This window comes from Balaenoptera acutorostrata, chromosome 15 (assembly GCF_949987535.1).
Source record: "Balaenoptera acutorostrata chromosome 15, mBalAcu1.1, whole genome shotgun sequence".
Lineage (NCBI taxonomy): Eukaryota > Metazoa > Chordata > Mammalia > Artiodactyla > Balaenopteridae > Balaenoptera > Balaenoptera acutorostrata.
Window position 1 is genome coordinate 81,836,961 of NC_080078.1, and position 24,422 is coordinate 81,861,382.

The following is a 24,422-nucleotide window of genomic DNA, read 5'->3' on the forward strand; positions in this document are numbered from 1 at the left end:
CTCTACGTCTGCGTCTTTAATCCTGTCCTGCCCTGAGGTTCATCAGAACCTTTTTTTTTTTTTTTTTTTAGATTCCATATATATGTGTTAGCATACGGTATTTGGATATTGTTTTTGATTGCTTTTATATATCACTGTTATGGATTAAATGTTTGTGTCTGCCCCCCACCCCCCCACCCCAAAGTTCATAAGCTGAATCTTAACCTCCACTGTGATGGTATTAGGAGGTGGGGGCTTTGGGAGGTAATTAGGTCATGAGGGTGGAGCCCTCATGAATGGGATTAGTGCCCTTAGAAAGGAGGCACTAAAGAGCTCTTTTGCTTCCTCCACCATGTGAGGACACAGTGAAAAGATGGCTGACTGTGAATCAGGAACCTGTCCCTCACCAGACAAAGAATCTGCTGGCACCCTGATTTTGGACTTCTCAGCCTCTAGCACAGTGAGAAATAAATGGTTATTGTTTAAGCCACCCAGTCTATGGTATTTTTGTTAGAGCAGTCCAAATGGACTAAGACATCAATAGTTCTCCCTCTCAATCAATATATCCAAATCTATCTTATCTTGTTTTTAATAGCTGCAAAATATTCTTTAATATGGATATACCAAAAGACATGTATGCCATTGCCTAATTAATGAACATTCTGATAGTTTCCAAACCTTTATTTTTCCATTTCCATTATAAACAACATTGGGGAAAACTTCCATGTTCAAAAATCCTAAACTAGTGCTTTATTTCTATAGAACAGAGGTACAGATGTAGAATTGCTGCACACAAATTAATGTGCATTTAACTTCTAAAATAGACACTGCCAGATTACTTCCCCAAAAGAGGCTCTAGAGATTCACATTTCCAGCAGCAATGTGATGAGTGGCTCCCACCCCCAAGGGTAGCAGTGATGCATAGCAGCAGGAACACTGATCACATATATTTACAATATTAAACACCTTTTAAATGGTAAAAAAAAAAAAAAACACCAACTTACCAGGAAAATCATATAACATTCTATTAGTGCCCTCAGCTCTTAGGATACAAAGGGTAAGCTTTGGAGATGCTAGGTGGGGGTAGGTTGAATTCAGGCCACATAGAACACTGCTAAAAAGTGACAGTTATTAGCTTGGGGCCCCAGGGCACGGAGAGTAGCTAGCCAGAAAGTCATATGAAACAAGGGGCTAGAGGAGAAGGATGTGGAAAAGAGCCAAATCAAGAAGACATTATAGGACTTCCCTGGTGGCACAGTGGTTAAGAACCTGCCTGACAATGCAGGAGACATGGGTTCGAGCCCTGATCCGGAAGATCCCACATGCTGTGGAGCAACTAAGCCTGTGCACCACAACTACTGAGCCTGCACTCTAGAGCCCGTGAGCCACAACTACTGAGCCTGTGTGCTGCAACTACTGAAGCCCGTGCACCTAGAGCCCATGCTCCCAACAAGAGAAGCCACCACAATGAGAAGCCCACGCACCGCAACGAAGAGTAGCCCCTGCTCGCCGAAACAAGAGAAAAACCCGCGTGCAGCAACGAAGACCCAACGCAGCCAAAAATAAAATAAAATAAAATAAAATAAACTTATATAAAAAAAAGAAGACATTATATTCTGCAGAGTAGAGATATAAATGATCAATGAGCGCATAAAAAGATGCTCAACATCATCAGCCATTAGGGAAAGGCAATCAAAACCACAATATGTTACCCCTTCACACCCACTAGGATGGCCATAATCAAAAAGACAGGCAATAACCAGTGTTGAGGAGGATGTGGAGAAATCGGAACCCCCATACATTCCTGCTGGGATGTAAAATGGTGCAACTGCTTTGCAGTTCCTTAAAAAGTTAGACATCAAGTTGCTACATGACCCAGTAATTCCCTTCCTAGGTACATAACCAAGAGAATGAAAACATATGTTCACACAAAAACTTGCACACAACTCAAATGTCCATCAGCTGATGACTGGATAAACAAAATGTGGCATATCCATACAGTGGAGTATTATTTAGCCATATAAAACAATGAAGTACTGCTACCTGCTACAACATGGGTGAACATTGAAAACATTATGCTAAGTGAAAGAATCCAAATACAAAATGCCACATATTGTATGATTCTCTTTATATGAAATGTCCGGAATAGGCAAATCCACAGACAGAAAGTAGATTAGTGGTTGCCAGGGGCTGGGGGAGGAGAACTAGAGATGAACTGCTCAAGGAACACTTCTTTGTGAGGTGATGAAAATGATCAGGAATCAGATCGTGGCGATGGTCGCACTACCTTGTGAATATACGAAAAATCACTACGCTGTACACTTGAAAAGCGTGAATTTTATGGAATATGAATTATATCTCAATTTTGAAAATGAAGACATTATATAAACACCAACACAGCAGGGGATGGCTCTTGGGCAGGGGATAAACACCAAACATGAGCAGAGACTCCACAGAAAAGATAGATGGTTGGCTTTTAAGCCAATGAAAAGATGTGCAACCTTATGAATAGTAAAATATAAGCAAAATAAAATTATGAGACTTAGCTCTCCTCCTATCAACTTGGTAAAAAGGGAAACATTCAGTAACCGGCAGTGGAGAAAGTATGAGAAAGAATGGCCGCATCTCTTCTGGGTAGGGGCGTAATTTGGCTGTCTCTTTGGAGGATAATTCAGTAATATATATCAATATTTAAAAATTCACACACTCTGGGAGCTCTAATTTCTACTTCTGGAATGTTACCCTATAAATACAATCGCACAGAGCCACAAAGATACATATAACAGATACACATCGTCTGCTGGACTATTGCTGTGGTGGCAAAATAGTAGAAACACCCTAATGGCTTATCAATAGGGAGCTGGTTAAATAAATGATCATTTGTCCACACAGTGAATTGCTCCACAGGCATTAACATTCTCCAAGACATACAGTAAGTAAAAAAAAGCCATGTCCAACGGTCTGTAATAGTATGTTCCCATTTGTTTTTTTAATGGTGTCAAGAGGTAGAGGGGAGGATTTAAAAATATACACACGTGGAATACCTCTGGCCACAAGAAACTGTAAAGAGTTCTGGCCTCTCAGAAAGGAAATTTGGGGATGGAGGTTGGGGAGCGATCAGAGTTGGGGGTGGGAAGGTGTTCCCTGTCCTATCTTATTATGTAGACTGTTGAGAATGTTTGCTAGGTATACCTCCCAGGTCACTTAAAAATGTAAAGTAATGAAAAGAAAAAATAAAGGGAAAGGAGAGGTCTAGAAAAGAGAGGTGGGATTTAAAGCCAACTGGAGGAATGTCTGACCTGCTTCCGGTTTACCTGGGGCTGCCCAGTGGTGATGGCAGGCTCTGTACGTAACAAGGTGCAGCTCTGATTGGAGGAGTTGCCAGGCCAAGTGGGTCCTGCATCCTGGAGTGAGGGGCATGACCTCTGGGGCACCTCCATATTCCAGAGTCTGACCCTTTGCTCAGCAAACTCAGAAACTCAAACTTTTTAAGTCACTTGGAATCCCTGTACCTCCCAGAGGTCATTCTAAAAAGGACTCATGAATTAACCACAGGCAGCTTATTGGTTAAAGGCAATAGAGCTGCCAAGGGGACGGGTCACAGGCGACCTCCCGCCCACTTGGTCCCTCCCTGTGGGAGACTCACATGGGATCCCATCACCATGGGCAGGATGCCCAGTGAGCCCAGAGGTCAAGCCAGCACACTTGGAGTTGGCTGTAGAATTTAAATGTTTAATTGTTTCAGGCTGGGATAACCTGATGGCAATGATGATGATTTAAAAAGGCTTTGTTGAGAGATGCCCTTTAGGGAGAAAAACTTTACAGAATCAGAGGTTGGCAAATATGAGATCCACTGACAGCTTGGTGTTGGGCCAGCAGAATGTTCAGATGTTTCTGAATTGGGGAATTTCATTTGCAAATCCTAAAATGGGGCTTTCACTGAAATATCCTCTTATCTGCTGAGGGATTCTCATAGGGCAGCCAGGCCGAGGGCTGAGACAGGGAGAGTTTCCAGTTTCCTGCAGCCTCCACATCTCGTGCCAGTTCTCAGATGCAGTGGTCCTCGCTTCTGGGGGAGTGTCAGAATCTCCAGGAAGGCTTGTGAGAACAGAGGGCCAGCCCCACCCACAGCATTGGATTCTGGAGGTCTGAGCTGGGCTGCAGGTCCAACTAGTTCGAGGTGACGGGATGATGCTGGTCCAGGGACCACTCTGAGAATCACTGATACACATCCCAGCTTTTGTACTGACACACGGAGCCAGACTCCGCTTATGTTTCCCTGTTCTCATTCCCAGAAGTATTTGGTCTTTGAGGTATGTTTGCATATATCAGATCTCACCCACTAATACGTTGTTTCAATTGTTAAACTTCTAGCAATTTGGAGGGCACCTTGCCATTTATTTGGTCTCACTGATTTATTATTTTTATTTTTGTTAACTGAAAAGTTGTTGGCAAGTGGGTGTGTTTATTCCATTTCCAGATCTGGTGAAAATGCACCCTGGGGAAATCAGATGATGTGCAGTTGTCACAGGACGATACTGTTTCTCTTCTTGCTGTTTTTTTATGTTTTCCCTTGGTCTCTCCCTGACTCTCTTGGTCTTCCCTTCAAGAGAGGGACAGGTTCACATCGCTCAAGCTGCAGGAACCGTGTGGATGCTTCTATCTTTAGAGAGCAGTGTGCTGGCTGTCTTCTTGGTCCAGAGAGGCACAGAGCAGGTTGTTTGTTACTTGACAGCTGCGTGGAAGTTCAGGCACCCAGACGGCCTGCGCCCTGGAACGGAAAGCTGTGCCCCGACTGTCAGCCACGGCAGGGACAAAAATGTTCCCAAATTAAAACAGAAATGCCAATGTTTTACTTTTGAAAAATGTGAATAAGGAATTTTCTATTGGAGTGTATTTCAAAAGGTTTTCAACGCTGGCGGAACACGAGGAGCTTTAAAAATACTTAGCCCAGGGAAACTTGGAAAAAGACATGCCCGGGCCCTACACTCCAGGGCTTCTGATTGTATTATTCCAGGTGAGGCCTGGGTATGAGGGTTTAAAAATTCCCCAGCAGATTCTAATGTGCATTCAAGTTTGGGAACCACTATTTTCAGGAGTCTACGTAAGTATAATGGCCATCATTTATTGTTTCAGGCACCAAGTAAAGGGGTTTGCAAGCACTATCTGATTTTCTCTACCATCAGGTCACGAAGTCTCTTGTTTATCCTCACACAGCTGCTGAGAGGTGGGGTGAGGCCTCAGACACAAGTGCTTTGTCCAGAAGCACCTGTCTAACCATTGTACAGGCAGACCTTGGAGATTTGGTTTGGCACCAGATCACAGCAATAAAATAAATATTGCAATAAAGTGAGTCACACGAAGTTTTTGGTTTCTCAGTGCATATCAAAGTTATGTTTACACTATACTGTAGTCTATTAAGTGTGCAGTAGCATTAGGTCTAAAAAAAGTGCATGCCTTAATTTAAAAATACTCGATTGCTAAAAAATGCTAAGCATCATCTGAGCCTTCCAAGAGTCATATGTTTTTTGCTGGTGGAGGGTCTTTCCTCGATGTGGATACTGCTGACTGATCAGGGTGATGGTTGCTGAAGGTTGGGAGGCTGTGGCAATGTCTTAAAATAAGACAACCATGAAGTTTGCCCCTTTCACGAACGATTTCTCTGCAGCATGTGATGCTGTTTGACAGCATTTTACCCACAGTAGACCTTCTTTCAAAATTGGAGTCAATCCTCTCAAACCCTGCTGCTGTTTTATCAACTAAGTTCATGTAATATTCTAAATTCTTTGTTGTCATTTCAACAATCTTCGCAAGTTCATCACCAGGAGTAGATTCCATCTCAAGAAACCATTTCTTTGCTCATCCGTTGGAAGCAACTCCTCATTCATGAAGGTTTTATCATGAGATTGCAGCAATTCGGTCACATCCTCAAGCTCCAGTTCGAATTCTAGTTCTCTTGCTATTTCCACTGCACCTGCAGTGGCTTCCTCCACTGAATCTTCAACCCCACAAGGTCATCCATGAGGGTTGGAATCAACTTCTTCCAAACTCCTGTCAATGTTGATATTTTGACCTCTTTCCATGAATCATGGATGCTCTTAATGGCATCTAGAATGGTGAATCTTCCCTAGAAGGTTTTCAATTGACTTTGCCCAGATCCATCAGAGGAATCACTGTCTATGGCAGCTATAGACTTACGAAATGTATTTCTTAAATAATAAGACTTGAAAGTCAAAATTACTTCTTGATCCGTGGGCTGCAGAACGGACGTTGCGTTGGCAGGTAGGAAAACAACAGTAATCTCGTACTTCTCCATCAGAGCTCTTGGGTGACAGGGTGCATCATCAACGAGCAGCAATGTTTTGAAAGGAATCTTCTTTCTGAGCAGTAGATCTCAAGAGTGGGTTTAAAATATTCAGTAAATCATGTTGTAAGTAGATGTGCTGTCGTCCAGGCTTTGCTCTTCCATGTACGGAGCACAGGCAGAGTAGAGTTAGCCCTTAAGGGCCCTGGGATTTTCAGAACTGTAACTGAGCATTGGCGTCAACTTAATGTCACCAGCTGCATTAACCCCTAACAAGAGTCAGCCTGCCCTTCGAAGCTTTGAAGCCGGGCATTGACTTCTCCTCTCCAGCTATGAAAGTCCTAAATGGCATCTTCTTCCAATAGAAAGCTGTTTCATCTACATTGAAAATCTGTTGTTTAGTGTCACCACCTTCACTAATTATCTTAGCTAGATCTTCTGGATAACTTGCTGCAGCTTCTACATCAGCACTTGCTGCTTCACCGTGTACGTTTCTGTTATGGAAATGGCTTCTTTCCCTAAACCTCATGAACCAACCTCTGCTGGCTTCATTCAAACTTTTCTTCTGCAGTTTCCTCACTTCTCTCATGCTTCATAGAATTGAAGAGAGTGAGGGCTTTCTCTGGATTAGGCTCTTTTTTTTTTTGCTCAGGCTAACGTTGTGGCTGATTTGACCTTCTATCCAGACCACTAAAACTTTCTCCATGTCAGCAATAAGGCTGTTTTACTTTCTTACCATTCATGCGCTCACTGCAATAGCACTTTTCATTTCCTTCAAGAACTTTTCCTTTGCGTTCACAACTTGGCTAACAATTTGGCACAAGCTTTCGGTTTGTCTTGTCTTTCAACATGCCTTCCTCACTACGCTTAATCATTTCTAGCGTTTGATTTAAAGTGAGAGATGTGTGACTCTTCCTTTCACTTGAACACTTAGAGGCCGCCATAGTGTTATTAATTGTCCTAATTTCAACAATTGTTGTGTCTCAGGGAATAGGGAGGCCTGAGGACGGGGAGAGAGATGGGGAAACAGCCGGTCGGTGGAGCAGACAGAACACACGACATTTATTGATTAAGCTCACTGTCTTACATGGGCGAGGTTTGCAGCACCCCAAAACAATTACAATAGTAACACCAAAGATCACTGATCACAGATCACCATAAAGAGTTTGCAATATTGTGAGAAGTACCAAAATGTGATACAGAGACATGCAGTGAGCAAATGCTGTTGGAAAAATGGCCTCCATAGACTGGCTCAACACGGAGTTGCCACAAACCTTCAATTTGTAAAAAATGCAATATCTGCAAAGCACAATCAAGTGAAGCGCAATAAAACAACATGTGCCTGTATTATACGGCTTCCCTCCTGAAGAAGCTATCTAAAATACAAAGAATAAAAAACATGTACAAGAACGTTTATTGCAACATTGCTCAGAGTAGAGAAAAATAGAAGAAAAAAAAAAACGCCCAAATCAGGGTAATGGCTGAATGAATTACAGTACATCCACACCTTAAAATATCTTGTAGCCGTTACAAAACAACAAATTAAAGATGTACCAGTTGAATGGGAGGGATTTGCACACGTTTGTGGAGCTCAAGGATTTGTTCTGGCCTGGGGTGGCCGGAACATTTGGGGACTAGCTGAGCATTTCTTTCTTATCACATGGCTTCTTCATGTGACTAGCTTGGGCTCCCTTCCACCATGGCAGTCTGAGTCGTTCTGACATGGTGGTTAGCTTTCCCCAGAGCTAGTGCTATGAAAGACAGAGGCAGAGGCTGGAAGGCTTCTTAAGACTTAGGCTTGGACGTCATGCATCATCCCTTCCACTACATATTATTGGTTCTACAGGGTCATCCCAGATATCGAGGGAGAGGACTACAGGGGTGTGAATACTGGGAAGGCTTGATTATCGGGGGGAGGGGAGGGATGTGCAATTTTGGAGACTGTCTATCACAACAGAATAACAGGGAGGCTACATGTACCAGACAGAAATTCTCCACTAGAATTTTTGATGAGAAACAGCACTGAGAGGTTGAGAAGTACTAGATTTCACCGGGACTCCTGCATACTTCCAAGGACAGAGGAGCAAGGAGCTGTCAGGCCATCTGGCAGAGCCAGTCTTCAGGATTCTCTGTAACCACTTTACGTGGAGAGCCGATGCAGTGCAACCCAGAGGAAGTGCCTGTGTGGGTGGCACATGTAGCAGGGTTGCAGGGTGGAGAACTGAAGATAAGGAGCTTATTTATTGAGTGAGATATATACAGCAAGATGGTGGAAGGAGAGAGAAAACGGGCGTTCAGGAAATGAGCTAGATCCCTTTAATGACTTTTGAAAGGCCTGAGTAAACATATGTGCTACTTTTGGTTGCTCAATAATTCTTTGAAATCAAAACACTGGCAGACACTGGGGACTGCCTGTCCAGTGGCCAATCCACTCCAACCCGTTTTCTTTGCTTGCTGCCCAGAGAAGTACTTGACTTCCCAGCAGCCCCTGCAGCTAGTGGTGGTCATGTGACCTCATTCTGGCCAATGAGATATAAGTGGATGCCTACCTGAGGCGGGGGCTTCTAGGAAGGACCTTCCTTTCTTTTCTAATAAAAGGAGAAAAAAGAGTAGCAAATCGTGGCTTTTCCCTTCTGGCTTTTGGGTCCTGTCATGTGAGGACGTGATGTGTGGGTCTGTGGCATCTTGTGAGCCACAGTACATAATCGGCACACTTATTTGGTGTCTTGATAACGCCATCAAGATGCTGCACCAAGCTTGGAACTGCCAACCCCCAGACTTCTTGTTATAATTATAAGTGCTATTTACTTAGGGCTGTATTATTGCAGCAGATACATCAGGATCTACAACTCTCCCTTCAGCCGCATTTTCTTGCTCTGCTGCCACTGGTCTGATGTACCACCGTTCATTTGTTCATCAGTCATTTCCAAGCCCTTTGTGTATCTCAGAGCCTGTGTTAACTCTGGGATTATTGCAAGAACAAAGGAAATACTCTGTTCTCAGGAATTTTTACTCAAGTGGGCGAAACATTAAAAAAGCCGGCCAATTGTGGGGAGATAGAGGGTGCTAAGAGGACACGTGTGTTTGCTCCCTTCCCAACCAGTGAGGCTGGTCCCACGTCTTTCTCTCTATCAGGTAGCTATGAGTTTTGGCACTGGGTCTCCCATCACACTTTGCCCAGGCATCACGATTGGCATATTCTTTTCCTCTCATTCATCATGTTACAGCATCGGCAGGAGCACTGTTTACTCAAGTAAGGATTTTCAATCCAGTGAAATGATTCCACTTCTTTTTTTAAAAAAAGCAAAATCAGGCAATTCTTTTTAGAAAAAATCAACTAGGAACAAAAAAAGGAAAGATTAGTTTTTTAGAAACTTCTTACCCAGGTGAAACAGAGACGGTCTTCTGTTTCTGAAAAATGGCATTTTCTGGCAGATAAATCATGCCTTAGTCTCTACCATTCATCAGCAGTGAGAACTGAACAATTTTTTTAAAAGGGGGAACTAATGTGATAAATTTGATAGAAAGGAATCGAAGAAGGAGAAAAATGAGGCATTTTTATTTCCCTAAAAACTGGTGAGGTTTTAGGCATAAATACACAGGTGGGAAAGTCTGGTCAGGTGATACAACAGGGGAAAGGCCAGTGGTAAGGGACACTCATGACAGTGGACTCTGCTTGTAGATTTCCCTATTTTGTCACATTTACCCTGTGCCAGCCACTGTTCTTGCAGCCACCCTACACAGTTAATATTATTATTATTCCCATTTTCTAGATGAGTCTCTGAGAGTACACATTTCTTGCCAAGGTTACATAGCTAGTGAGCGGCAGAGCCAGGACCTGGTCTGTGAGCCTCCGAAGCTTCAGTGTGCTCATATTAGTTTCCTTTGGCTGCTGTAACAAATTACCATAGTTTTTGTGCCTTAAAACAACACAAAATATCTTACAGTTCTAAAGGTCAGACATCAAAAATGGGTCAACTCCTGGAAGCTTGAGGGGAGAATCTGCTTCCTTGCTCTGAAATCGAGCAGGACCCTACAGGACCTTCTAGGGGACAGACCTCTGTGTCTCCCACCTCTTGTTTATAGAAAACCTTTAGCCTCCTAGGCCTTCCCCAAGTTCCCAAGAGCAAATTTAATCACAGAAATGAGAAAATGCAGAAACAAAGGAAAACAGTCAAGCAAGACAAAAGAATAATAGTTTAGCCACAAAACAAAGTCAAGACCTTTAGTTCCTCTTCAAGGGCTACAGATAATATCCTGAGCCATATCCTTGAGTTGCTTTGCAGATACTAAAAACCCCACAGGTGGAGGAAGTTAACTACATGATGACCACCAGCATGGAGACCCCAGACCAGTTAGAACCAGAAGGTTGATGACTGAAATTTCTGAAATACCTCCCAGTTACCTCACCACCAACCAATCAGAAGAACGTCCACGAGCTGATCAGGCAGCCTGCAACCCTCTCCCTCAGCTTGCTTTTAAAAACCCTTCCCCAAAAGCCAGGGGAGAGTTCAAGTCTTTTGAGCCTAAGCTGCCCATTCTCCACGCTGGGCACCTTGCAATAAACACTGTACTTTCCTTCACCACAATCCAGTGTCAGTACACTGGCTTTGCTGTGCACGGGGCGAGTGGACCCAAGTTTGGTTTGGTAATCCACATTCCTTGCCTCATGGCCCATTCCTCCATATTCAAGGCCAGCAATGGAGCATCTTGAAGTCTCTCTCTCTGTGACATCACTCCATCATTATATCTCTTTCTCTGACTCTGACCCTCCTGCCTCCTGTTACCATGGCTGTTAGTCTTGAGCTCTAACCCTCTGCCTTGCTTAAGGGGATGTAAGCTGCAGAGAAGTGTTATCCTTATCTGACAGGAGACCATCAGAAGAGAAAAACAAGAGCCCACCGGAACTGGTTCAAATCAGCAAGGGCCAAAATGGCAGAAGCCCCGACCTCCAGCAGACCGTGAACTTCATTATATGCTCAATGTAATACATTAGCAGCTAAATAACACCCAGCAGCACCGTGACCGTTGACAGTTGCCATGGCAACAGCCGGAGGAGGGCATACAGGGACTGAAAAGGGGTGTTGTTTCAGTACTGAGCATACCACACCAATATTCTCGGAGAAGTCGTGAACATTTCTCCCTCTCTTTACTCAATCCCCTCCCTTTTGCCTCGACCCTCCTATATATACGGTGTCTCAGACCAAGGCAGGTTGAGATGTTGATTTTCGAACTAAGTCCCCGCTTCTCCGTTCTCTGGCCATTGAATAAAGCTTGCGCTGTTTCAGCCTCAGCGTCAGTTTCGTCATTGGCTGTGTGAATCCGAACAGAAAAGCACCTTCCCCACCAAGGCAGGGGGCTTCGGCCTGGCTAGGGCCTAAGTGGTGATCCATACGACCGATCTGGTAACACCCCCCCTTATAAGGACCCTGTGGTTATATGAGCCCGTCTGGATAATCCAGGATCAGCTCCCCGTCTCAGGATCCTTAATTTAATCACCTCTGCAAAACCTGCTTTTGACATGCAAGGTAACATATTCACAGGTTCCGGAGATTCAGATGTGGACATCTGGCCTCCTTTTCTTAGCAGGATAGTTTTGAGATCCCTCACGGTGCTGTATTTGGCGGTAGCTCATTCCTATTTTTGCTGAGGACTGTGTGTGTCTGCCCTAACTGATGCAACCACTCTACTGACGGACATTTTGCTCTTTTGGAAGTACTTCCCCAGCTACTTTGGAATTCAAATCAACATGTACTGGAAAAAGAAAGGGAGAAACTGAATATATGAATTTAAACAATCACGTTTTGGTAGAGCAAACACATTAGCCTCTAACCCGAAGTTGCAAGACAATGTGTTGCTCTCCGTGGCACTGCAGGTAAATCACATTGTGCATGGCTTTGGCATCATTACCAGTTTTCTCTGACACAACACTTTCAAATGGCATCTGAAATTGGCAAATTAAGCTAGAAATATAATGTGGCAATAAAAATGAGACATTTTGATTTTCTAAGATATTGTTATTGAAGATGAATTATAATGCTAAGCTTTGGAGAGAAAGCCCTCATCCACATGAGCTGTACTACTTGATGTTTGTTTGATATCAAAATCTCCTGGTCTCTTGCCCTTCCCAAGAAAATATACTGTGCGAAATAAATTTATTTCTATGAGGAAACAGAATGTAATTTCATGAATCAGTTTAAAAGAAGTGTTTTGCCTGATTGCTCTCTCCCCCAGTGTCTCCGGAAGACAAATAAGTAAAACATTGAAAAAGACTAAGGGATGTAGGAAAAAAAAATTTTAAGGTCAGATTTTAAATTTGTAAGTGCTATGCTAGACAGAGCTAATACAGTTAACTTCAAACTGTAATGACAGCCTTTATTAACATTAAATCCAACACAGAAAAATAAACTTTCCTCACATGTTGACCACGTGCCAGGCACTCTTCCAAATATTGTAGGTGTATCAACTCCTTTAACTTCCCAGTGATCTTCGAAGCTTTGGCCTACTGTTATTATGATTCCCATTTTACAGATGTGAGAACAGAGAGGCTGAGCAACTTGCCTAAGGTCACACAGCAGAGCCACAACTTGAATTTAGGATCCTGGCTCCCTAGGCTGTGTGCTCAGCCACTGTGCCACCACTGCTTCTCAATAAGTTTTCACAGGAAACATTCCCGCATGGCAATGAACAGTTTTAATTGTAATAGGAAAAAGTATAGATGGAAGGAAGAAAAACAGTCACCCAGCATCCCACTTAGCTATTTTTCTGGTGACTTTTCTCTATGTGCATACATATATGCAAACACCAAGAGAGGTGAACACAAACGTGCATCAAAAGACCCAGTCAGAAAATTCTGTCCAAAGGACAAAAAAAGTCACCCAGAATCCCACTTTTATACCCCTTTAAAAACTGCATCGAAAATTATAATAACCTAGGGGAAGGAGCACGAGGAGATAAGCTGCCTTCCTCATTAAATGAGATAATCATTCCAAAGCCAGTTGCAGAGGCCTGGGTTGGCAATGAATGTAGGCAGAGTTTTTGACTTCAGAGGATTAACTTAAACCCTTTACAGATTCTCAAGCCAGTGCTGATGCAAGGCTGCAGGGTATGAGAGCTACATGCAACCAACCTACGACTCACTCAAACCAGATTCTCTTTTCCCTTGTGTGTAGGTATCCACACAGCAATACACTGTCCCAGACTGTTACCCTGTATTTCTGTTACTTATTTTCCTCTTTCCAGCAAGACTGCCTCTTATATATAAATACATGTTGGGAGCAGGGAGGAAAGGAGGGAAGGAAGGAGAAAAAAAGGGAGGGAGGGGCAGAGAAGGAGAGAGACAGAAAGAGAGAGAAAGGCTTTCTCAATTTTCAAGTTTGTTCCTATGTCCTTCCTACACACTCCTTGCCCTTGTACCCCATATTAAATAGGGGCATAAAAACAACAACAACAGTAATAATACAAATAAAATGATGATAAAGAAAACCATTTCTGTAGAGCATATTATATTCTCAGTGCCTCTCAATTTTTTGAGAACACCTACAGTTTGCAAATTATAAAAACAATATGACTCTCATTTCAAAGTCTGTGCATCTCAATAGCCAGCTTTACACTGTTCTCATCAAAGGCCGCTGCTGTCAATACAATCCATTTTGTGCCCATCAAAGTAGACGTTTGACTCACAGGGTTGAAAGGCAGGAAGAGACTTGTGACATGATCTCATCCTGTGGTTGCCAATCCTGGCTATGTGTCAGAATCTTCTAGAAAGCTTTCAAAAGTTCAGATCCCCAGGCTTCAACCTTAGGGTATTCTAGACAGAGGCTAGGGGCTGGGACCTGGGCATCGAAATTTTTAACAAGCAACCTAGGGGTATAATGTATTAAGAAATAAAGGACTTCCCTGGATGTCCAGTGGTTAAGACTCTATGCTTCCACTTCAGGCGGCACGGGTTTGATCTCTAGTCGGGAAACTAAGATCCCGCAAGCAGTGTGGCGTGGCCAAAAAACAAAAATAAATTAAAAAATAAATCTATATTTGGCCTTCATCTCTGTTCCTGGCACAGAGCTCCTAAAACTTAACTTTAAGAGCCATGAAGAAGACTTTTATCATTCATAACAAGCCAGCCCCTTTTAACCACATCTGAGTTTATGTTATTGAGGTGACTTTGGAAGAGCCCCTAAGGATGGGGGCCCCGGTTGCCAGGGGAACAAGTCATGTGATTAGAGGGCTGGGACTTTCAGCCTAACCGCTCCCCATCTCCAGGGAGGGGAGAGTAGCTGGATATTGAGTTCCACCATCAATGGCCAATGATTTAATCAAGCATGCCTACATAATAAAGCCTCCACAAATGTCCCTAAAGAACAGGGTTCAGAGAGCTTATGCGTTGGTGACCACATGGAGGTGCTGGGAGGGTGGCTTGTCCAGAGAGGGCATGGAAGATCCACTGCCCGATCCACTGCCCCTAGGATCCCCTCCCCCATACCTTCCCCTATGCATCTCTTCCATCTGGCCCGTTGCTGAGTTGTATCCTCTTATAATGAACTGGTAATCTAATAAGTACATTGTTTTCTTGTGTTCTGTGAGCCATTCTAGCAAATGACTGAATCTGAGGAAGAGGTCGTGAGAACCTCTGATTTGTAGCCAAGTAGGACAGAAGTTGTGGGTAACCTGGGGACTCCCCACTTGCCATTGGCAACTGAAGTGGGAGGTAGTCTTGTGGGAGTGAGCCCTTAACCTGTGGGAACTTGTTGCTAACTCTGGGTTGATGGTGTCAGAACCGAACTGAACTGTGGGACCCCAGCTGGTGTCACAGAATCACTTGTATGGAAAACCCACACATCTGGTGTCAGACGTGGTGTGGGTAGCAGAGCATAGCGAGGGGAAACAGAGAGCAGTTGTTTTTCTTACACTAGGAAATTCTAAAGCCTCTGGAACCAATGTTATGATTCATCTCATTGTTCAGGAAATGAAGCTGAAGCCCAGAAACTTACATGTAAAGGACAGCAACCATAGCCATCATGTAATCATGAAAGCTAATACATACATGGCACTTACTATGCGCCAGGCACTGAAAGAGGTACTTCTAGTATATCTGATATCTATGCTGTAGGTACTGTTATTATCCCACTTCACAGACAAGGAGGCTGAGGTTCAGAGAGGTTAATTAACTGGCTCAAGGTCACACAGCTGGTAGGTGGCAAAACCAGCAGTCTGATTCCAGAGTTCTTACCCTCAACCACTGGGCTATACTGTCTCATATAATTTATAGATATTCCTCACGTAGTAGAACTCAGTCATTTTTGATGCTTTGAATTTATAGCCTTATACTCCAGAATGAAATCAAATAGGTAAGTACATTGTCCAGTTTTAATACTGCCCTCTGTTGTCTTCTATATTTTACTTGTTTCTTTGGAATTCCTAAGTGCTGGGTAATATGTAAAATGCTTGGTGAATGATCTCCTGGAGTCCTCTCAGCAATTCTGTGAGCTAGGTGTTCTTATCCCCACTTTACAGATGAGAAAACCGAGGCTTAGAAAGCCAAACGACTTGCTCCAGGTCACACAGCTAGTAAGTTGCAGGGCAGGGATTTTCACTTTGGTCTGTCGGACTCTGAAGAGGCCAGCCTCTTAGTGTTTCTACTCTACTGCTTTTAACTCATTGCTGTAAAGCCTCGGCCTCTTCCAGGCGTCATACATACTCAAGAGAGATGAGTACTGTTAAGAGTTGAATTGCCGAGGGGTTTCCCTGGTGGTGCAGTGGTTGAGAATCCGCCTGCCAATGCAGGAGACAGGGGTTCGAGCCCTGGTATGGGAGGATCCCACATGCCATGGAGCGGCTGGGCCCGTGCGCCACAACTGCTGAGCCTGTGCTCTGGAGCCCACGGACCACAGCTGCTGAGGCCCGTGAGCCTAGAGCCCGTGCTCCGCAACGGGAGAGGCCGCCGTGGTGAGAGGGCCACGCACCACTGCGAAGAGTGGCCCCCGCTCGCCTCAACTAGAGAAAAGCCCGTGTGCAGCAACGCGGACCCAATGCAGCCAAAAATAAATATAAATAAATAAATAAATTAATTAATTTAAAAAAAAAAGAGTTGAGTTGCCAAGAAGATGAAGTCCTAGCCCCCAGTTTCTATGACCTCATTTGGAAAGAGGGTCTTTACAGAAGACCAAGTTAAGATGAGGCCAGGGGCCTCCCTGGTGGCGCAGTGGTTAAGAATCCGCCTGCCAATGCAGGGGACACAGGTTCGAGCCCTGGTCCGGGAAGATCCCGCATGCCGCGGAGCGACTAGGCCCATGAGCCACAACTACTGAGCCTGTGCTCTAGAGCCCACGAGCCACAACTACTGAGCCCGCATGCCACAACTACTGAAGCCCACGAGCCACAACTACTGAAGCCCGTGCACCTAGAGCCTGTGTACCGCAACAAGAGAAGCCACTGAAACGAGAAGCTCGAGCACTGCAATGAAGAGTAGCCCCTGCTCGCTGCAACTAGAGAAAGCCCATGCAACAGCAACGAAGACCCAACGCAGCCAAAAATAATAAATAAATAAAATAATTAAAAAAAAAAAAAAAGATGAGGCCAGTGGGGGTGTGCCCAATCCCACGGGGCTGTGTCCGTATAAAAGGGGGCGGTTTGGACACAGAGACAGACAATCAGAGAAGGAAGATGCTACGAAGACACACGGAGAGCACCACGTAGAAGCCAAGGCGCACTTGAGGCCACCAGGAGCCAGGGCACAGGCAGGGAAACAGATTCTTCCGCAAACTCTCAGAAGGCGCCAACCCTGCCCACACCTTGATTTCCAACTTCTGGCCCCAACACAGTGAGACAATACATTTCTGTTGCTTAAGCCACCTGATTCGTGACACTGTGTTTGCAGCCCCAGGAACTAATACAAGTGTCTTCCACGTGAGTCTGTGGCTTCAACTCTTCCACCTTGTTTCACCATCAACAGGGATCATCAGACCCTTCACCATCCCCCCAACCCCCAGAGGAGCAGTCCCCACGTGACACTGACCTTCATGGCAGAGTTGAACGGAGCGGGTGGATACCATCACCGGCATCCCATTTTGACCGCACTCGTCCCCAGATGCCACCTGGAACAGAACATGTGGCAGTATTAGCCGAGTCTCTGGGGAAAGTCAGAAAAACTCAAGGAAGAACCTCAAGGCCACAAGGGTGCCTCACAAAATTAAAGTCTGCATGTCTAGGAACTACCCCGTTTTCTATCACACCTCAGAGAAACTATGTATAGTTGCAGTCCTCTGCAAGGACTGGACTCCTGTGTTGATAAGAGCTTTGCATGGTCTCTACCTCCTTTCAGTGAGCCCCACAAGCACGGGCAGGACAGACACCCTCGTACAGATGGGACACACAGGCAAACTGGGGCGCTGGTCTGACCAGGGAGGGGACAAGAACTTGACACGCTGTGAGGCTCACCACACTCCAGGGTCCTGCACACAAGCACTGGCCTCTCTCCTCAAATACAGCAAGTTCGGGCTTCCCTGGTGGCGCAGTGGTTGAGAGTCTGCCTGCCAATGCAGGGGACACGGGTTCGAGCCCTGGTCTGGGAAGATCCCACATGCCGCGGAGCGACTAGGCCCGTGAGCCACAACTACTGAGCCTGCGCGTCTGGAGCCTGTGCTCCGCAACAAGAGAGGCCGCGATAGTGAGAGGCCCGCGCACCGCGATGAAGAGTGGCCCCCGCTCGCCGCAACTGGAGAAAGCCCTCGCACAGAAACGAAGACCCAACACAGCCAAAAATAAATAAATAAATAAATTAATTAATTTTAAAAAAAATACAGGAAGTTCGTTGTTGCTATTTTTCTGCTCCACACCCACTCCTTTCACTGCACTGTTACAACCCCGTTCCAATTTTAGACCACTGCCCTGATTTTTTTTCTCTTCTGTTATTTATTGCAGACATTTAAAAAGATTATACATATATATGTATGCATAGATGTACATATATATACACACATGCACATATACACATACACTCACATGGAAAGAAAAAAAGGTTGCAATAAAGAATGTATGTTATATAATGTCATTTTAGTAATAAAATAAATTACACCTCTAATAGTTGGCATTAACTGAATATTGATTATATGCTAAGTACTTTGCATATCGTGTCTTATTTTGCTAATACTATTAGTAGTATAATATATGTAAATAAGTGCGGAGAGAAAAAAAACCTAAAAGACTAAATACTCACCTCCTGATGATGGGAAACTACTGGGGAGATGTGGAAGACGTTTCCTTTCTTTATATTTTTGTAACAGTTTTGCTTAAAAGAAGCCTGTGTTGGGAGTTCCCTGGCAGTCTAGTGGTTAGGACTCGGTGCTTTCACTGCCGGGGCCCAGGTTCAATCCCTGGTCGGGGAATTAAGATCCCCCAAGCCACATGGTGTGGCCAAAAATAAATAAATAAAAATAAAAGAAGCCTGTGTTCTTGAATTTATCATTAACCCTACCAAGAAATCATAAAATTGAAATATCAAACTCATGTGATCATTTGGCTCTGAGGTCATAACTGGCATCCCTGGGGTAATACTTGGTGTGCAAATTTGATTTACTTGGCTCACAGACGTTTTGTTCTGGTTTTTTTTTTTAAGTATTTTGGAATCCGTTGCCAATATTGAAAAAATCAGGAGGTTGCATTGACACCATTTTCCAGCTTCAAATGAAAAATAAGTCTCTGGGAACGTGCTGAGGGTAAAGTTGGTCAGAACCAGCTGTCTGCAAATGGGCTTCACCCTCCTGCTTTGCTCATTTTTGTCACTGCCTGGTCCTGGAGGCCAGAGGCTCCCAGACTTGGAATCATTTGGGGATCTTGGGAAACTACTGATGGCAGGGCCCCTACCCGGAGGTTGTGTTTTGGTTGGTCTCAGGTGGTGCTGGGCATCGGGCGTTTTCAACATTTCCCAGGGATTCTAATACATGGTCAGATGCGAGAATCTTCTCTGAATCCAGCCTTCTATTCTGAGCAGGAATTCCCTCTATGCTGTGATCAATATCAGTTCGTAGGTATTACCTCCTCCTACAATGATTTCCATGTCTAACTGGGCTCTAAATCTTAAACTGAATTGATTGCAGAAGCACTGGTGGTGGACATTTAGGTTCTCTGCTGCCTGCTTGTAGATCTAAGGTCTAAGGAGAAGCACTTGGGTGTCCCTGGCCTCAGCCCTCCAGAGCAATCTTCTAAAGGAGGGATTCACAAACAAGAAGTTCTACACGTTGGCTGAACATGCAACAGTTGAGGAGCCTTGAAAATACAGGTGCCACCCTGGTTCCCACACACAGATTCTGATTTCATTGGTCTAGGGTACAATTCCAGCCTCACAATTTGTTTTTAAGTTTCCCAGATGATTCTGATGTCCAGCCACGGCTGCAAACTGCTGATCAAAAACTGGGTTTCTCATCCTCAGCACTGCTGATACTTTGGGCTGGATCATTCTCCGCTGTGGGGCCGTCCTGTGCATTGCAGGGGGTCTAGTAGCCTCCCTGGCTCTACCCACTAGATGCCAGGAGCACTACCCGAGTTGTGACAACCAAGAAACATCTCCAGACATTGCCAAGTGTCCCCTGGTGGGGAGGCAAAATCACCCACAGTTGAGAACCCCTGGTCCAAACCCACCTGGGAACAGAGATCAGATTGGCCCCATGGGAATCAATCACCATGGAGACATAGGTTTCATAGGCTCCGAGCCCTGCAATATCTGACTCAGCAGGCCTTGAGCGGGGCCTAAGGACCTGCACTTTTTTTTTAAATTTTTTTCTGCCTTTATTTTTTTATTTTTTATTTTTAAATTTATTTATTTATGGCTGTGTTGGGTCTTCATCTCTGTGCAAGGGCTTTCTCTAGTTGTGGCAAGTGGGGGCCACTCTTCATCGCGGTGCGCGGGCCTCTCACTATCGCGGCCTCTCTTGTTGCGGAGCACAGGCTCCAGAAGCGCAGGCTCAGGAGTTGTGGCTCATGGGCCTAGTTGCTCCGCGGCATGTGGGATCTTCCCAGACCAGGGCTCGAACCTGTGTCTCCTGCATTAGCAGGCAGATTCTCAACCACTGTGCCACCAGGGAAGCCCCGGGCCTGCACTTTTAACAAGCTCCTTGATGGGTTCTGGAGGTTTGAATACAACTGCACAACCCCTGGGAAAAGCAGCAGCATCAATCACGCCTCTGTGATGAGCCCTGGGCAGGCCGTTTATTCTGCCGTCACCCCCGACTCTCCCAACTAGTAGCTAATGACCCAGTGACCGTAACTACACTACCTTGTGAGCGTCTGCTTCCGAGTCATTCTCTTGGTCCTCGACTCTTTGGGGAACACTCATTTGGTTACCCATTGTTCCTGCAACAGAGAAAAAGAGAGACACAGAGAAAAATGAAAACCCAAGACCAGCAGAAGTCTCACTCTTGCCTATAAAACTAAGGTGCAGAGACTGCCAAGTTACTGTGGGTATATTATCACAAGCCCCAGGTAGACCAATTGCTTATGTTTATTTTGGGGAATGAGGGGAGATTCTGGGCTCATAAATTCAACAGAATTAAAGTCAAATGCAGCCCCAGTTTTCAATTGCATTTCATTGCTGGGAGAATATTATCATCTCAAAAAGGATATTCCGTGTAGATAACATTTTCTTCTTTCTTAGCCAGTCACAACTATTATATCAAGGAGATTTTAGAATGGGGACAGTTAAAATAATACTCATAATTTTTAGTATTCTCTGATCCTCAAATTAAATTTAGTCCCCTGTTAAAACCTCTCATAGGCCTGGCATTTTTTGTTTCATAGCACTTAGCACTACGTGTAATTATATGTTTATTTGGCTATATTTTCATTCATTTATTGATTCAACAAATATATAGTGAGTACCAGCTCTGCACCTTAGGCTGTGCCAGACACTAGAGTTACAGCTGTGAATTAAATGGATGAGGCCCCCGACTTCATGGAGTTGAAATCTGTTGGGTGGACAGACAATAAACAAATAGACAATAAATCCACAAATCAGGCCGTTTTCGATAGTTCAAGACAGCATGGTGCAGTGGTTATGAGCACAGACCGGGAGCAAGACAACCTGGGCTTGAACCCTCTCCCTGCCCCTCACTGCTGTGTGTCCTTGGATGAGTTGATTAGCCTCTCTGTGCCTTACAGGACTGCTACAAGGACACAATGAGTTAATGCTTGTAAAGTGGTTAGAATAATGTGCGGCTCTTAAGAAGCAATATGTATGTTAATGTGTTATCAAAACACATAGGGTTCAGTGCTATGAATAAAAAGGAAATTGGTAACGTAACAAGAGGGGGGCCACAGCGGAGGGCAAGAGGTGGCAGCACTGAATAGGATGGTTCTGGAATGAAGTAACAATTGATCTAGACTTGGAGGGCAAAACAGAGTATTTAACTTCTGTCTCCCTTCCCCAATAAACTGTAAGCACCACGAGGGCAGGGACTGTCTGTCTTTACCCACTGTTATATCTCCTATTCTCAGCACTGCATTTGCATTGATCAGGTGCTAAATGATTACTTATTAGTTGAGTGGAGGGAATAATCATTCATAACAACCCCTCACCCGGCAGGTGCTGAACTAGACACTTACCCACATTATCACTAAACCTCTCAAGAGCCTTGTTAGAACAATGATGATAATAGTTGACAATAATTTAGCATGTTCTCAGTTCCAAGCACTGTTTTCCAAGAGCGTTTCCTGTACCGTCTCACGTAGCCCTACACACCCGTGTGAAAGAGGTGTTGCCATCGTGTCCCTCTAGCTGAGAGGAAGCTGAGTCACAAGGAGGTAAATTACTTTCCAAAGGTCAGCCTGTTAAAGATGGCAGAGGCTAGATTCAAACACCGGCTGCCTGTGCTCCCAACCACCGGAATGTTCCACATATTATTACCTCCCCTTGGAAAGGAGGGAATTGAGTCTCCCAAACTCACCCAGGACACATCCAGAAAATGGCCGAGTGAGGATTTGACCCAAAGTATGTCTGGTTCCAGAAGTGGGACTCTTTCAGCCACTCCAAGCTTCCTTACTACCTAAAAGCTTCTCTTCCACGCACATAAACGATTCCAGCGTAGCGTGCATCTCCAAAGACCTGGCTGCTGGCTCATCTGCCCTGATGGCTCTCAGAATAACAGCCAGGGCTTTTGCTTTCTGGCTGAAAGCAGCCAGTGCCTCTCCAAGGATTCCCATGGGCCTCTGGCCCATGGTATGAGTTTTTATGCCCTGGTAATAGACTCAAGTAATCAGAAACTGGGGAGGCCAGAAAAGGGCTTTCTTGGGGGAACCTGGTAGATATCAGAATCTGGGGATTATATATGTTTACTAATTACAACATGTAATCAAGCTGAGCAGTGCTAAAACATACAGGACACTAGTTATGTTGCAATATTTTCTATTTATAAAATCCAAGATATACATACTTATAATAGGCCATCACTTCATCTATAAATGGGACTTTATGAATATAATATTGAATATTCAAGGCCAGGGTCAGGAAATGACAGCTGGGGGACAAATCCAGCCTGCTGCCTGTTTTAGCATGGCCAGTGAGCTAAGAATGGGTTTTACATTTATAAGTGGTTGGAAAAAAAATCAGAAGAATCATAGATTGTGACACATGAAAATTATATGAAATTCAAATTTTGGTATCCATAAATAAAATTTTATTGGAAGACGTCCATGCCCATTCATTTATGTATAGTCTACGTACGTCTGCTTTCACGTACTGAGGCAGAGTTGAGTAGTTGCAACAGAGACCATATGGCCTGCAAAGCTTAAGATATTTACTGTCTGGCCCTTTCTACAAAGTTTATCGCTTCTGCTCAAGATCACCCTGGGTAACGTATACCCATTTTGCAAATAAGGAGATTGAAGCAGCTGAGAGGTTAAGTGTTGCCCAAATTGAGACTGACCAGGATTTGAACCCACTGTGTATAAAAATAATGACAACAACACTCTAACAACCATAGTGATGATAAGATAGTAATAATAATAACAACAACAAATTTGGTGAGTGGTTACCATGTGCTGAGAAACTGTTCTAAGAGCTTTACTTGCTGTAAATGAATTTACTCCTTATAGCAAATCAGCAAGGCAGTGGTATCATCATTCCAGTTTTACAGATGAGAAAACTGAGCTTTGTAGGTTAAATTCCTTGACCAAGGCCACTTGCAAAAATGGACACACACTAGATGACATCTCCATCATCCAGGTTGTATAAAATTAAAAATTATTTACCAATAGATTTACAAACTTCCAAAGTTCCTGTTATTCAATTTAAATTTAGTCCAATTTGGGGGCTACCCTCAATAAAAATGTTTGAGGTTATGAAAAAATCTTTGGACTGGGAGAGGTGTCATGTGCGCAAGCAGGAGAGAAATTTTTTCAACCCAAAGAGTTCAGGTTCCATTACCCCAATCATTGCACTTTTAAGGAGCCTCTTGGCTGATTCAAGGCAAAATGGACTGAAAAAAGGAAAATCCATTTGCACGTCTTTTGCAGGGACAACTTGGACTCAGATAACATTGCTTTCCACCAGCAGTTACAACATATGTGTTGTGAAATTGCTCCTGCCCTTCCTTCAAATTTTGCGAGGAGCCGGATTTCCACGAGACAAAAACAAACGGTTACTGCCACCTATTGGTCAACGTCAGTATCGGCAGAAATGAACATATTCAGCCTCCAGGGCAAGGTCAGAATGTCTGGGGAAGTCAAAGGAAACGGTTTTACGTTTAGCAGTTAAACCTTCCGATAAAAGTTGGCAAGACAGTGGCAAGTCCTCTAGCCCCAAAGATAGTACAACTAATAAGACAATAATGATGATCACATCTGCCTTATGAAGTGCCAGCCCAGTGCTAAGAATTCCAGGTGGAGAGCACTGCAGCAGGATAAAAATGTGGGCTCTGGAGACAAACCACCAAGTTGAGAATCCCTGCTCGGCTACATACTGAATGAGTGACCCTGAGCCAGTTACTGAGCCTCACTGGGCCTCAGTTTCCTCTTCTGTAAAATGGGGATAATAAGGGCACCCACTTAAGAGTTTCATGGGAGTTAAAGGCGTTAATACGTGGAAGGTGCCCCGAACAGGGTCTGGCACACAGTGAGTACCCTGAAGGTGTTCTTCATGATTAGAAGTATC

At 44.3% G+C, this 24,422-nt stretch overlaps 1 protein-coding gene across 3 annotated transcripts in view; it reads right to left on the bottom strand.

The window, feature by feature from the left end:
• BCAS1 (brain enriched myelin associated protein 1) overlaps nucleotides 1–24,422 on the bottom strand; it is a 114,895-nt gene that overhangs the window by 76,941 nt on the left and 13,532 nt on the right. For all 3 annotated transcript variants that reach the window (XM_007185279.2, XM_007185281.2, XM_007185280.2), the window contains exons 2-3: nucleotides 20,553–20,629; nucleotides 17,298–17,376 (exon numbers count right to left, since the gene is read on the bottom strand). In XM_007185279.2, the coding sequence (XP_007185341.2) occupies nucleotides 17,298–17,376; nucleotides 20,553–20,624 (151 nt within the window). In that variant the 5' untranslated portion in view covers nucleotides 20,625–20,629. The remainder of the gene's footprint in view (nucleotides 1–17,297; nucleotides 17,377–20,552; nucleotides 20,630–24,422) is intronic.